The sequence below is a fragment of the Astatotilapia calliptera genome, chromosome 12 (genome assembly GCF_964374335.1).
Source record: "Astatotilapia calliptera chromosome 12, fAstCal68.1, whole genome shotgun sequence".
In the NCBI taxonomy this organism is placed as follows: Eukaryota; Metazoa; Chordata; class Actinopteri; order Cichliformes; family Cichlidae; genus Astatotilapia; species Astatotilapia calliptera.
This window is the reverse complement of record NC_137433.1, coordinates 32,720,395-32,736,721: the sequence shown is the minus strand read 5'-3', so window position 1 is coordinate 32,736,721 and position 16,327 is coordinate 32,720,395. Positions and strand designations below refer to the sequence as shown.

The window sequence follows — 16,327 nt, the reverse complement described above, 5'->3', positions numbered from 1 at the left end:
GTATTGTGATGGGTTCTTTTCATTATCCAGTGAGGTAAATTGCTCTCTATAATGATTTGATGATGAACTAGTTTATCCCGTTCGAAATTATGTCTAATTACTGAAAAGCAAGTGGCTCTTGCCAAGCAAACATTTGTGCCCAGGTTTCTGCAACTTCATTATCCACCGATGCCCCTTCAAAAAAACAGAGAAACAAGAAAAAAAGGGGAAAATTCTTGCTTCTAAAAAGTGAAACTATTTACTGACGTTTTGACACGTACACCACATATAACCAAACACCTACACGCAATAAACATTAGAATGGCTATGCCAGTGAGAGTTCATTTTCTTGAGCTCTCGTTCTCGCTCCAGGTGGTATGATAAGTCATTGTTTGTCCAATCTGAAAAGTTATGATAGCCACAGAGGGACATTTTTGTATGGGCAGCTCACCTCTAGTGCCTCAGGCTGTTTTGAGTTCACACAGTTGGCTTAGATAGACTCCCTAGCTTGTGATGATGCCTTGTGTCCACTTGAAGATCCAGTACAAGCGCTGGCAACGGACCAAAACACACGCCTGCTGCAAAACTGATGTGTGTATTTGTGCGTGAGTAAGATAGAACGAGAGAGGGAGGGATGGAGAGTGTGGGAGTCTGAGAGTGTGTGCTTGTGGATATAAATGGCTTAAATGTTCATGTGCTTGGTACACAACTCACTCTTTTTAATTCTACATGTTTGCCAGTGACGTCACCCACTCTGCCTAACCTTGCATAGATGCTTTGCAGTTGCGTGTTGCGTCACAGATCTCCTAGCAACCAAATGTGGTACCACAATGGAGGTCCCTTTGAGAATTGGCAAATAGATAAGGGCTCTAAATAACCACTGAAATTAAAACAGCGTGAGGAAAACTGGCTATCTAAGAAGAACGGTTTAGTCGGTCTCAGTTCAGTATTCTAGGAAAGATACACAGCTATTAGTACATAAAACTGAAAAGACAGATGTTGACATGATGACTCAGGCTTGGAGAGTCATCACTTTGTTGCTTTGTGGCTAGTAAAACTTACTAAACCACATTTTTATAACAATTGTTCTTATTCTTGATCAAAACCACAAAATCAGAATACTTTAATAAAAAAAATAAATACAGCATTGAAAGAAGGTAGAGTAGTGCACTGTCCTTTGCCCTAATACATATTTGTTTCCCTGACTGCAATTTTTTTTTTTTTTGCATGTGTATGTTCTCTTTGACAGTCTGCAGACATGCAAGGTTAACTGGCAATTCTAAAATTTGCTGTAAGTGTGGATGTGTATCTGTTTTTGGCCTCTCAACCAATGCTCCCCTACTGTTTGTTGTTATTTGTTTGTTTGTTGTTTAAGACTATATAATAACTTTTCATTTAATTGTCTTGTCCTGTACCATCAGACTACTAAGTAAAAACTGCTTTCCAGACTGTAAAAGTTTGTTAGCAGGACCTAATTTACTTTCAATCTGGCTTAAAACTTTCTCATCGAGGTCTTACCCTGAAACTCTGAAGATGGGTCCATAAACACTGGTTAGTTAGTGTCAGACTGATCCTTGCTTTATATTAGCTCAAAGGTGTTAGAAAGAAATGCCACAAGTCAGAGGAGTCTTTCTTAACACTGTGTGTACAAAAGATCCCACTGACAGCTCAGCTAATCTAAACAAAATGGTTTAATAGACAACTAGCCAGCAGGATAATGTAACAAAAACAACCGATTTTGAGAAATTGACAAAAGCCTCTAAAGTTATCCTAAGTTACAGAGTGATATGTGCACCACAGAAGCATTCCCCTAATTTACTTTGTTTATTCAGTTTTATATAAGATGGAGTGGCACGTGGGGGGGCATAAGGGCTCATTTTGCTCAGCAAATTTTTGTATTTACTCCAATAAATAGCTGTTGCTGTCAGTGTTTTCCAAAAGCAATGGGCCTTAACATGTGTGCATAGGGACATAAGGTGGAACCTGAAAGCCTTTTGTTGGCTAAGATTTGCCTCACTACTAAAACATGCTGTGCCTGTTGGTTGGGTTGCTTGTCTGCATGCTCCAAGAAGCTCGAGTTCTCCAACTGAGGAAGTCTTTACCGAGCCATAAGACCTCCAGGCATCATCTGTTCTCCCATCCCTCCTCCCTCTGCCTCACTGGCATGCTTAAACCGGCAATCTTAAAAGACTCCCACCATCTATAAGGCAGTGTTGAGATACTTGTTTCATTCAAGATAATTGCTGTTTTTCCAGCGTTGTGATTGCTATTGTCAGTGTATCACAGCTTTTGTGCATGTGCATATATGCTATTTGCAGTTATGTATCTATGTGTTCTTGTTTATCAAAGATGTTAACACACACACTCATATATATATATATATATGTATATTTGCAAAGAAAAAAAAAGCCAGATCGGCGTGTTGCTGTTGTCATAGCAACTGTGCAACCTTGCTTTTCTCCTGTTCCTTGTTTTTTGTTTTTTTTTTGTCACATGGGAATAGAAAAGGAAAAAAAAATATCACCCCTTCCTTCATTTATGTCTTGTGCTATTCCACAAACAAATACAATACTTTGTTCAACTGTGTAATTTTTGGGGAACAATAAGAATAATAAGATGGAGTGTGCAACATGTCACTCCTATAACACTCATATACAATAATGCAGCACATTATGCAGCAAACACCCACACAGTTTTACAGTCCCGTTGACTTTTTCTGCTGCTCTGCCCAGTCCGTTGTATGTATACCCTCATGTCAGACCCTTATCTTGTTAAACATGCTTCACATTCTCATAGAAACTGTCTGTTCTAATGGTGTGTTCTGCTGTATTTGTTTGGTATTCCAGACGTAAGCTATTGATTATCTCTTGATTGTACTGTGCCAGTTATGTGTGCCGTTGATTGCATTCAACCATTTGATTGAAGCTTTTATCCAAACTGCCAAAGTGCTGCAATCTGTCCATTGAGCTCTTCGACCTTGATAATTCTGAAAATGATGAGAGTAGGTGTGGGTGAGATGATTTGGTAATAGCATTGACAATGAGAATGATTAGAATTTGTGTCTGATTTTTTTTTTTCATGTTGTTTGTGTTGTGTGTTTTTCAATTGTCGCTCGCTTCACTTTTCTCTCCTCTACCCGCAGTACAAATTTCTTCTCTATGGAGAATAGTGTTTAGCGTTCAGTCAATCAGGTAGAGAGGCATCTCAGTCTAACGTCAAATAAACTATATTTGGCTGTAAGTAGGCTCCTAGACTTGAGCAGTCTCTTTATCTCTGCACACATGCACACACCCGCCCCATCTGTTTAACCCACGGACAAAGAGAAACGCGTATCCCTGCGATTCTGTGTAGTTAGATTTTTCTTTTTAACTTTCATAAAAATAGACACACACATACACATCGGCTCTCTCTCTCTCACACACACACACATGCTCAACCCCATGGCCTGACGCGTGTCATATGACAAGCAAGTGGAGGAGGGGGACGGAAGGCCTCAGCTTAATTAGGCTGAGGCCAATAAGAGAAGATGGAGGAGGACACTGTTGTCTGGCGCCTTGGGGTTTGTCAGCTCCTGGAGGCTCATCTGTCACACACACAAGCACACACAAGCAAACACTTAGAAAGAATGGACCCTAGTTTATATTTCTATGATGGTTTTGGATTTTTCAAAGTTTTGATAGTTTCGGCAGGTGACTAGATGTCACCCATGTGTGACCACGTACGCAGACATGTGCTCTTTTACCCCTGTCAAATTGCTTCAACTTTGTTGTTCCTCCCCGGACTGTTAAACCGATATGGTGGCACCTCCGCAGATGCTCAATTTCAGTTTTTAATTAGTTTAATTTTCTGTTTACTGATCAAATGTTCTGTTTGTGTGTGAGTCTTTAAAACTCCACTGCATTTATTTCACCTTCATTCGTAGTGAGATAACACGACTACTTCTAAGTGTAACAAATGCGTGTTTAGTTGTGACATTAGACCAGGACAAAAACTGTAATGCTGAAACAAACTTTAGGTTATTACGACCTGGATCATTAGGACATTGTAACTGCAGCAGGGGAGTAGTGTTGCAGATAATGGTTCTCAGGCATGGTGCAAGTTAGTACACTTAATGGTATAGCAAGTTCTTATGGAGCAATACAAGAGCAGCTGATATATTTGATATATAACAGTACAGTCAAGCAACCTCATATTGTCGTATGAAAGAAGCCAGACAAGTGATAGCAGCCACACAACGACCTCATGCTGCACATGCCACCTGTCGATTCCACCCAGCAGCAGGGGTCAGTAAAGCTGTTTACCTTGTTAAAGAGATGAAGGTGTGTACCCAACCACCTGTAGTTCATTGCTGAGGCTCATGTCATGTTTATTCCATGTATTTCTTAACATAAAAAACAAAAATGAATATAAGAGTCAAGCTTTTCCACTGATTTTTGTGTAATTAAAGATTTTGTTGAATTTGAAGCAGCACCAACAGGGCATCTGCCTTTAAAATGATCAGCTTCTGAACAGTAAAAGGGGGGCTGTTATCATGAGACAGTTCCTGTGGATTTCAAGCTAATGTAGTTCATCTGTATCTAATATATACCTAATTTTATCACAATCAAATGTGAAACTGAAAAATTAAAACATTAGTAGACACAAGCCAACTGCACCAGCTTGTTGAGGGCAAAGCATATTTGAAACAGAATATTCTGTCATGTCTTAAGCTTATGCTTTTACTTGACTGCCTTCATTGTGTTCTCTTGACATAAATGCTCATTACCTGCTCTTGTAGGAGTCCCAGGATCATAGAAGATTTTTGTTAAAGAAAATCATCGCTGTTAAAACCACACACAAACCTCTCTGGTCCCACCACTGACAAGCCCAATCATCTGCCAGTTGCCAACAAAGGGGACAAGAAGCAGATGATGTCAGTTCCCTTTATATTGAGTTATCAGGTTGATTGAGTGTAATTGAGCAATGCATCGGAGTGTGGAGAGAAGACACCAAGCCCCTGGAGAGAGTGGAGGAGGAGTGGAGGAAGGGTGTTTCAGGAACCAGGAAATGCTCAAGGCACCAGGGCCATGACATTAGCACTGTCGACAGCTGCTGATTACTTGCTGCCTTGTAATGAATTAATAGAACTGACTGTGCCTTTCAACAGATGAAAAAAATAAGATTCCTTATCTTTCTTACTTGCAGTTATTAAAACTTCAAACACCAGTCGCTCGTGCTGAAAAAGTGTTACTAAAAGTACATTAGGCCATTTAGAAACTTGTGTGATAAACGCCTTGTTCGAGTAACAAAAATCTAAGAAAATTGTTAATGTACTTAAAGAAAACCTAGTAATTTAGTAAATATAAATCATTATAAAAAATAACATAATATAAAACTTTCTTCTTCTTTTTACTTTAATTTGCTTCAATGCCAATGACTTGGGTATCAGGCTTATGCCAATATGTTTAAACCCTTACTAGATTTGAATGGATAAGGACAGAGTTTTGTAAAACTCCATGTGGATGCCTTAATGTTAGAAATTTGATCACCACCACGTTGGTTTTATTTAAGCCAAAAGTGACCGTATTTGACTGAGATGGTGTAGGGCTATGTTATCCGCTAATGCTAGCAAGTGTTATTAGCAAGACTGGATGAACTTAGCTATATAGTAGATACCCAAATCTTTATGAAACTATAAATACTATGTGTATTCTGGTAGTCAGTTGAGCATAAAAAGTTGAGCATTGAAACTATAAATAGTATAAAAGATGGAAGTGCTTTGAAACTCGCATTCATCGTGCTCTGGTGGCACAAGCATTTGCAGTTGTGCAAAAGTTTCTGGGAGTCATTTTAAATAAAACTGTGTATACTGACAATCTCAAAATACTGCATATATACAGTTGTGGTGTTTTCATGAAACAAATTTATTCTCCCAATGTGGGACATGTACATTTGTGACACATTATGACAGATTTCTGTTTATAATTGCTGAATTATTAGAGCCAAGTGTGAAAATAATATTGAAAATTAGAAATAATTATTAGAAATGCATCTTTCTATCTGCAGCCTGCTCCTTATTGTCAGCTTTAGACTGCTCTAGCTAGCATTCCTATCATAACATACATAACATCTTTAATAAAAAAAAATAGACTCTTCTGAGAAATATGTAAGTGTTATAATGGCTTTTTTGATATGTTTTCCTCTTAATTTTTTTGGTAAAAGTGTAACTGAAAATTACCTGTGGACTTGTGGTAGTGCAGTTTCTGCAGAAATTGAAATAACACCCAAAAATGAGCTTTTATTATGGGTTTTTCCACCATGACCCTTGACTATGTCAGCATTTTTCAGCATTGCTCTTTTCTTACTGAATTATTGCAGCCAGCACATCTTTAGAGTGTGATATCATCTCAATGCATATCTACCACATCCAGCCGCCTTCACAGGCAATTCAGTGTTGGATGCTGTTTTCACCTGGTATTAAGAGGTGGCTTATGAATGAATCGGGCTGCTCAGTTACTGAAAGCACTAATGGACCATGTGAAAGGTTTTCGTGGTAAAAATCTTTTTTAAGCCAGAATTCTTTATAATAGATTACAGATAACACTAAAGTAGCTTGGCTATCAAGGGATATCTACAGCAAACAATTCAAACAGGTGGTACTGATTCAGCTTATTCTGTTTTCATCCCAAAAGGTTGCAACGGGCATTAGAGAGAAGTTTTTTATTATGTATTACATTGTGTAGTCTCGCTCGTTTCATACAATACTTATTATTTATACCTATTCATATACTCATCTGTTTATTTACTTTACCTGCCTACATAGATACCAATCGAGCTTAAAGTGGGAATCACCAGAGACTCCACAATATGGTTTTATCATTAATGCACAATAAAATATTATTGCAGTTTAAAATTTTTTGCAATATACTAAGTATTGAAATAACATATATTGCAATTTATTGCTTTTTCAATTGGAAATTGTATCTCCAAAAGCAGACTTTGTCAGTACCTGTTTTATCAGTCTATCAAACAGACCAACTGAATAACGCTGTTGATAAAACGTGTCATAAATTTGGCATGCACCTGACAAACTAAAGTGTTTGCATTAGTCTAGTCTAATTTCACTGAATGCAGACCTGTGGAGGCACTGCTGGAGGATGTCGAGGAGCATTCAGATGCCTGTGAAGCTAAGGAGGAACTGTATCAGCAATGGTTTCTGATCAATGAAGCAATTATTGCTGCTTCTCAGTCTGAGAAGGATTATAAAACTAAGCAATTTGAAGTCCACCCCTCTACAAGAGATTATTCACACATGGAAAACATTCAAGACAGTTAAAAATCTCAGCACAGTGCAGTACAGATGCTAAGATTGTTACAGGGGGATCAGTTCTGGTTGTGATTCTACTGGTTTATTTTTAATCATCAGTATGTTTTAATCTATTACAACAATTTCAAGTTTGCGGTAATACTGTTTCATGTGGTTACAGCTGTTATATACTTAGTACAGTCGGCCATCAATTAAAAGGAGCTAAGAGTGTTGGATATGGAGAGCATGCCTTGGCCACAAACCTTTGTTTTCCATAAACAACGGGAAAAAGTAATATGCTAAAATATAACACAAAGTGCATCAGAGCAATGTGCTGATCATTACAATCTGCTTGCTATTCCCTGGGGATATCTATCCATCTCCTGGACCGCTTAAGAATAAGCTATTGGAGAAGAGGGAGCACAAATGGAGCGGCCGCCGTATAACCTGGCTCACCTGTGTGGTGTTGACTTGATTAACTCTGTGGCAGGACTGGAGGTGGCCTTTGAGGATGAAGAATTTCCAGTGAAAAGCAGCCACTCAAAAATAAGGAGGTCAGCACGGTGTCAAACAGTGTTCAAATGCCAATTGCAAACTCCAGTGAATTTGAAGATGATGTTAAAACATCATTGTTCAACTTTTTCTGGTTTCAGAAGTCAAGATTCAAAGCCAGCTCCAGGCATCAGTAAACCATGGACTGTTAATACTGCTAGTAGAAAATTTTTCCAAAGTTATTTGCGGCTCTAAAGCTAAGCCGCAGGATCTTTCAGGAAGAATCTGAATATAACTAGCATAAAGTGTAAAAGTGGGGGAGTTTATCATCCCCAGCCCCTATTTGGACTTCCTATGTTTATATGAGACCTGGATTAATGAAAATAGCGCCAGTGCTGCAATAAATGTGGCTGGTTACAACAGCTACAGGAGAGAGACAGGAGTTGCAAGGAAAAGCCCGATTTCTTTAATTAAAAAAAAAAAGGAGAAGGCAACTCAAAGTAAAATTGGGATCAGTTAAATAAAATGACAGGATGATATTGTCAAGAAAAAAAACCTTCAAAATTCAAATAAATGGAAACTTAATACATAGTTTGGTAAAAGTAATGCAGTCTATTAACCTCTATTTCAGTAGCCACGATTGTTCAGGGATTTTCAGTCAGTGACATCAGTATGCGCTCAGATCAAACAGACTTTAAATTTGGGTATTTTTCAGGATTAGAGGTTCTCAAAATTATTAAATTATTTCAACGTTCCAGAGTTAGTGATGTTTTTTGGTATAGGCACAATAATGATGAAGGATCTGAGAGACACAGGTATTTGGAAATCAGTTGTTGTTACACCCATACACAAAGATGGTGCCCCATCAGCATTCTGCCTGTTTTTAAATTGTCTGGAAAACTGGTAGAACAATCAGATTATCATTTATTTACACAGCTGTTCTTCTGCTTTGAATCCAGGTTTTCCCGCTAATTATCCACTGATACAATAAGGTTTTCCTTTTTTATGGAAAAAGTGAGATCCTTATTAGACTAAGGAGGTTTTGTAGAAACTAGTTTTCATTTAATACTCACTGCATATTTCTTGAGCTGATTTAAAGTTTGCTTTGGTGTCCTTGGCTATTGTTATCATATGATGGTGGTGTGGGAGATTTGACTTTGTAAATGCGATGTGTCACATCCATCGTCTTTGTCTCGTCCCTGTTAAAGCACGGATGGTGCTTCCTTGGCTTTCTCCAATCTATAATATTGTTTTACCAACTTCATCCAGCACATTGTCACCTCTGCTAACCTTAATAGAAAAAAGTTAACAGTGCCATCCGGTGGACTTTAATTGATTTTATTAATCTATGGTGTAGTGGTTTAAATACTATATTTATCCTAACAAGCGAACACCCCCCAGGAAGAGACACAAATTTATTTGGGATTGTGTCATTAAGAGCATCCATTGTAAAACTCTGTTAAATCAAACATGCATCACTACCTGCTGTGATAACCCCTTGTGAATAAGGGAGCAGCCAAGAGTAGCATTCTGTAGCATTTGTACTAACAAATTGTATTTGCAATTTATATAATAAGATATGGATTTTTTTGTGTCAGTATATCGATAAGATATTGCCATGCAAAATATCATGACGCTATACTCTATTGATTTTTTCCCTCTGCCTCTACTACCTACCTACCTACTCTATCTTGATAACAAGGACAGCATTTTGTTAAACCTGACTCTCTACAGCTAATTAAAGCTGACACCAAAATATCAGTTTGTTGCTACAAAAACAGTCTATTCCTTGAAATGCCATACATGCTAAATGTGATACACAATACCAGACATTTAGTCAATTCTGAAAGACATACTGACAGACTTAAAAAAGTAAAAACCATGCCTCTGCCCTCTCCTTTCCACTCTATCTCCAGACACTCTCTCAGTGCCTCGCTGGTCCCCACAGATTCCCCGACGAGATCTGGGAAACTCAATAAAACACAGGTAGGCCTAAAGGAAAATATGTGGGTGAGTGTGGATGAGGTTCCTTCTGTGCATATGCTCACATCTGTGATAGAATGGCAGTCCAATTAAAAAGGGCTTCTTGTGTAACTTACTCAGTTTTCTTTCTCACTCTCACCCTGCTTGACTCCAAGCAGGGTGCTTATGATCTAAAAAGTAAAACAATAGCTACAGTATTAGTTGGAGGATTTTAGCAACCTCGAGATCGTGGGTGTTTTTCCTGTTGAAAGTCTGTGAGGTGGAAAGAGGAGCTCTAAGCATCTTTATACGGAGCCAAACTGAGCACAAATGTAATGTATATAGCTGTTATTTGAAGATTAAGGTGATTAATGGTTTTAAGAAATACCATTATTCCATCCAGCAGCCTCCTTGATGTCAGTTTGCAGTTTTCAGAAGTGTGCCCTTGATCATATTGTTGGCATGTTATGATAAATGTATTTAGGAAAGTAGTGAATAACCCACCACTTTAGAGCCTCTCCTGTGCTGAAAGATAAATTTTTTTAAGCAGAATCGGCTCTTAATTTCATATTATCACTCATAGTTGACAGCCTACTAAAGAAATCAGTCAGGTGGAGTTGGTTGGAGTAAGTTGTGCCTTTCAGTTGATGAAAAAGATTGGCATAATAAAGAGATTTTGATTCTGTCAGACTACATTAGTCACCTGCCATTAGCCAGCCACACTGCTGGCATTGCATCAGCCAATAGTCACATATGTGCTCAGACCACTTAGTGTGTGAAGGGAATTGGTTGTTGGTACCAAAGTACATTGTGGATTTGTTTATTGTAGAAGAGACTGTGTTGGAATCCTCAGCAGCGACACAGGCCTGTGAACCCCCGTTACTCAAACTGATTGTTATATTGATGTAAAAACCATACAGCCTATTCGTTCGCACAGTGTTACTGGAAGATGAAAATGAAATGGCCACAAATTAAATCAGGAGGTGAGAGAGATTAGGAAGGTAAACACTTTCAGAGGAGTAGCTTCTTCAGGCATCTATTATCCTTGCAGAAAGGTTAGGCAGGGAATGAGATATGTTTGCCAAAAGCCTTCTGTCAGAATGAGAGAACGTTATGAAAGGCAAAAGGTCAGAACCCGTGTTCCTCTCATTGTAATCCTCAGCTCCTTCATGTCATATAGATGTGCAACAAGTGAAAAATCGATGCCCTTTTTCGGAATCTCACTTTCTCTTCTTTTGGCTTGTAGGTTTTCCACGAAATACTGGATGTCCCAGACATGCATAGTATGTGGAAAGGGAATGTTGTTTGGACTGAAATGTAAAAACTGCAAGTAGGTATCAGTACTGGTCAGTGCTGAGTACCCATTGTTGTCAGTGTCCACATTAGTAATTAATATCTAATCCCACACATTCGCTTATATTCCTGTCATTACTTTGTTTAATTAGTGTGCCATCCCGCTTGTTTTTCAATTATATCTCTTTGTCTCTTTTGATTGTTTTTCGACATGACACACATCAGTGACCCCTTTTGTTTTCAGCTTACTTGAATAAATTTCCAATTTGCATCTGTCTCTTTTTCCACCCACTTTGCATAGGTGTTATTGCTGTGTAATAAACACCACATAACAACAAAACACACACTAATCAAGTTTCTGTTTCGTGCATACTCAGGCTGAAGTGCCACAACAAATGCACCAAAGAAGCCCCACCTTGCCATTTACTGATCATTCAGCGAGGCGGACGGGAATCCCTCAAAGGTATTTTTTGATGTAATTTCCAATGTTGATATTATGTTTATACAAAATTGACGGACTTTCACATTTTGTTGATCATTGATCAAAAACCACTGATCAATGGCAATGAGTACCATTTAAAGAGAGTTGTCAGCATTGTAAGATGGCGAAAGCGTTCCAGGTTTGAGCGTGGAGTCAAGGAGGCCATTTATGTGAAAAGGGAAGGGCCATCTCTGAATCCAGGAGGGGGCCTAAGGGTACATCTTTTGCCATCTTACAATGCTGTGATTGCAGCCATTCCCCAACTCTCTGTGAATGGTACTCATGGCCATTGATCAATGGGCTTTGATCAGTAGTTGTTGATCAATGGCCATGAGAATTTGCATATTAATGATCAAGGAACTGACTTTACAGCCCATTGTTGTAAAGTCAGTCACTTGGATGAGTGACGAAACATTTGTCCCACTGAAAACGTGACGTCCAGATGAACAGAATCAACCTCTTGGGATTTACTTATCTGGATGATTGAGCATGCATCAAGACGTTATTTTAGCCTTGTGAAGCTATCTAGCTCTCATTTGTTTTAGGCAACCCAAAGGCATGGCTCTACAGCTCTTGTGATTAACTAAATTTGGACATATCTGATTCCACTGAGCAAATGAAGTTATATTTTTTTTCAGCTTTCATTTGTAAAAGTGAAACTGCTTCTGCAGGTATAGGCTATCTCCTGATTAATTAAGCCATATAGGTTTGACAAATGTGCATCATAAGCTGTTTATACTGACACAGAAATTCCTATTATCTGCAATGAGAATTAAGATTCTTTTTTTCTTTTGTCCTCTCTCTGCCTTCCTTCTTCTCAAAATAAGATCATCAAGGAACAACTCAAGGTAAAGAGCATTAATTAGATGTCTTCTCTGCCTTCGTAAGAGAAAATGACAGTTTATTAATGACATAGTTTGCTCAAGGAAATTTGTTTTAACAGTGTGTGTGTGTGTGTGTGTGTGTGTGTGTGTGTGTGTGATAAAAGATGGATGGTGTTAAAGGAGAGGCAGTTTGTTCATTTTTTTCACATTAAAAGCTGTGTCTGATAAAGAATTTGTCTAATTTTCCTAAAGCTGTTAGGCAATTATTGTTTAATGTCAATCTCCCGTAGTGCTTCATTGTTCCTTTATGCTTTTTTCTTTCTGCAGTAGCTCGTCTGGTACGGACTGAATCAGTGCCATGTGACATCAACAACCCGCTCAGGTACACAGACCTGCACATCAGTCAGACGCTCCCCAAAACCAACAAAATCAACAAGGTAAGGGTAAAAAATAAACCGTGTATTACAATCTGTGTATTTCTTGTCCTACATATCGCTTTCATTTATTTTTGGGAGCTTTGTGAGTCATTGTGTATTTGGAATCAGGAAACCATACGAAAATATCTTCAGCAATATTGATGTTTACACAGATGGATTTGTTTTCCTACACTGGATATTTTACAGCCAGCACATCTATCAAATTCAGCTCAGTTCCAGAGAAAAAAGTTTATCACTAAATTCCCATGGTGGTAACACCATGCTGGAAAGACTGTGAAACAAACACGCTTGTTAGGAAATAATGGGCAGGTGTGAACATGTGAGTAAGCCACAGCTTTTATGTATGCCTTTGTCTAACAGTTTGAGGTTTTCAGAAACTGGAGTGTGTTAGTTTTGTCAACACACATATTTTTTGTGTTTCTCATGGATTCACTTTTCCAAAACTCAAATCTTGGTTATAAACTTTGAAATATTCTTAAGTAAAGTAAAATGGTGGTATCACTAAATTCTGTTAATTTCTTCAGATGTGATAAATGTAATTTAAAGTTTATTAGGAACAATTATCTTGTGGAGTGATTATAATTAAAAAATAACCATTTAACCCCTGGATTTTATTTCATGTTCGTATCATAATTACTTAAAGAATTAGAAACTAAATTCATTTAGTTTTCTTGTGTTTGTATGTTTCTTTCAAATTGCAAATTCAAACTGTGGTTCTATCATAATTTAAATTAATGACGTTAGGTATCAAAATATATGGCAGTGCACAATCTGCTGTGCACCAGTTGAGCTGCACATACCACATTGATACTATCTTTACTTTTTAATATAATTTTTCAGAGTTAATCTTTTTCTGCAGGAGATGATGATATCTTCCTAAAATCTAACTTGCATTTGATTGATTGTTATATTGCTTATACAATAGACTTTGATCATTTGTTACAAACTACAGATGCTCTGATTTATTTTTCTTTTTGTTTTTACAAAGTATTCCCTAACTCTTCAGGTTGCTTTACCACCTTCCAGGCAGCCATTGATTTCTCTCTATCCAGTGCGCTTTCAAAATCAAGTAGCAGAAACTATATAAATTTGCTTGAGGAAGATGATCCATCATATTGAAAAGCCTAATTTTTGTCTGGTGTTTTCTCTTTGGATAACAGTTTGAAATCTCTACGTGTTGGTGCATTTCAAGGGCACCTGAGATTTAACAGTTGGCTGCTGAACAAAAAAATATTGTCTATTTTTCATCAATATCAGGTACTTCTTTTTTTTTTTGCTTGCTTTCTGGATAAAATTTCTAAATTGTTTAATTTCTAAATTGATTTTAAGTCTGTAAAGTCAGGAAGAACTTCACTGAAAATTAAATGAATTGAATTATTTGAATGAATAAAATGCTACACCCAAGTCTTTGGATGACTAGACGTCAGTATGAAATGATTATATTAAGTAACTATTTGAATTTAAACTAGATGGAGTCTAGTCAGGGGCTGTCATCTAGATCTGAAATGATTTTTGCAAAATCTTCGGCTGAAGAACTGATCTGATGTGATGAGAATAAGATGAGAAGATGAGAAACATTTTACAGAAAAGTAAAGTTGACTACATTTCTCATTGTGATGGATTACATCTGCCAGGCAAGTTCCAAGTCTCTGATGTTTACTTTGTACTGAAATGAATAAAAAGTTCTGCCTTGAAGGTAGAAAATCAGTCTAGAGGCTCCAAGTTAGACGGAGAGAGAGTTCAACAATAAAGCAGAGTGAGAGCCTTTTACAATTAACAAACTGAGGGCCAGATTTGGTAACTGTGTCAGTATAAAACTCTCTTTTAGTGATTTTAAAAGCTACAGTTGGTGTTTATTAAATATGTGCAGTGTCAATTGTGCAACTGAAAGGTGTGGACAGCCTCATTGCAGATTGCAACATTGTACATTGCAGTTTTGGAGATTTAGGCCACATTTCTGGAGAGAAACTCACAATAAAAACAGTTTCTGTGTGTGTTGTATTTCTCTGCATCGCACACACTTATAGCCACGTGTTGTTTTAGATCTTCATGGGATCTATTGCATGTCTACAATTAATGCCAAACAACAGTTAATGGGGCTGAAAGGGACTTACGTGTGTTATATGAATGTCTAATCTTACAAAATTTTAAGTTGGCTGTGTAGAGAAAACAAAAACGATGCATGAAACAGCAACTTCTTTAATATGCACCCAAGTCACGCACACACAAACACACACATTTCAATTTTTTTAAGTAGAAGAGTTTGCGGTAAGGCAGCGATGCACTTGATAAATCGTGTGCTTCACCCGAGTTGTCAGATTTACCCAGCGATGACACACATATATACACTCATACTGTCCCTGGAAACTTCTAACCACAGAGTTTGCCAAAAACATTGATTCCTCTTCAACTGCCTCTTGTTTATCTTAATTGCCATGCTGTTTCCAGAGAGAAACACGTGTGCAACCTGCACTCACACTATATTATTTTGGTTAGTACATTACTCTTTCCCTCATCGGCTCTGCTTATTTTTGTTCCATTAATTTTTGCTGCTCTTGGTAGATTACATTGGTCATTACCTCAACTGTGGTTTAAATGAGCTCATTGTTCGTAGAGCAACCACAGAGCTATCGTCTCTCATGGGGGCATTTTTAGCGATTGCAGCCTCACGCTAATTTGCCCCCACTTAGTAAATTTGACTCTATAAATTCACCTTAAAATTACAAATACTTAAGTCTGAATAAAGCCTATGCTTATCTTTATCTGTTCTGTCTCTTCTCAGGATCACATCCCAGTCCCATACCAACCGGACTCCAGCAGTAACCCCTCATCCACCACCTCCTCCACTCCTTCCTCCCCAGCTCCTCCATTGCCCAGCAGTGCCACGCCACCCTCCCCTCTGCACCCCTCCCCACAGTCAGCAAGGCAACAGAAACAGTTCAACTTAACAGGTATTTTATTTAATACACATATAATTCCTATTCCCCTCTAAAAGTTTGGTGCATTTGGTGCATGCCCACAATAACAATGCTAAAAGAAGGTATGTTGGCTCTTTTAGCTTAGCATTTGGCAATGCAAGAATTATGCTAATGACTGAAGTGAATGTCAGAGCTGAAGCAAAATTAAGTAATTGCAACTGTGAGCTAATTTCTTTTTCTCATAGAAGCATTTTCCTTTGCTAAAAGTAAATAAAATGCCAAAGAAGGGATTGAGAACCGAACCTTGAGTTGAAATTATGAACTCAAATAAATAGATATTGCAACATAGATTGGTTCAAACTAATTTGACTTTGAATACTAAACTAACAAATTGCCATGTGAACTTGGACAGTCTACCCAACTTTTATCAAACTCTAGCTCTTCTTGTTGCCTTCCACAGCCTCCAGTTATTTCAAATACAAGCAACAGTTCATATTCCCCGGTAAGTACCTCCAAATTGATTATTTCCCCTTCCTATAATGCATTGCATCTAGCCAAGGATGAGTAAGGAGGGCCCTTTTGATGTTGTTGGTGGTTTTCATCCCCTCACCTTGGCCTGCTTGAAAAATCTCTACACCCACTCATGCTGTCTCATT

General features: G+C 37.9%; 1 protein-coding gene across 3 annotated transcripts in view; it reads left to right on the top strand.

Annotated features, from left to right (window-relative positions):
- The window catches only part of ksr2 (kinase suppressor of ras 2), a 112,662-nt gene that overhangs the window by 64,886 nt on the left and 31,449 nt on the right, over window positions 1-16,327 (top strand). For all 3 annotated transcript variants that reach the window (XM_026187933.2, XM_026187932.2, XM_026187934.2), the window contains 7 exons: window positions 9,673-9,742; window positions 10,965-11,048; window positions 11,389-11,474; window positions 12,320-12,340; window positions 12,644-12,753; window positions 15,536-15,704; window positions 16,132-16,173. In XM_026187933.2, coding sequence (XP_026043718.2) covers window positions 9,673-9,742; window positions 10,965-11,048; window positions 11,389-11,474; window positions 12,320-12,340; window positions 12,644-12,753; window positions 15,536-15,704; window positions 16,132-16,173 — 582 coding nt within the window. The remainder of the gene's footprint in view (window positions 1-9,672; window positions 9,743-10,964; window positions 11,049-11,388; window positions 11,475-12,319; window positions 12,341-12,643; window positions 12,754-15,535; window positions 15,705-16,131; window positions 16,174-16,327) is intronic.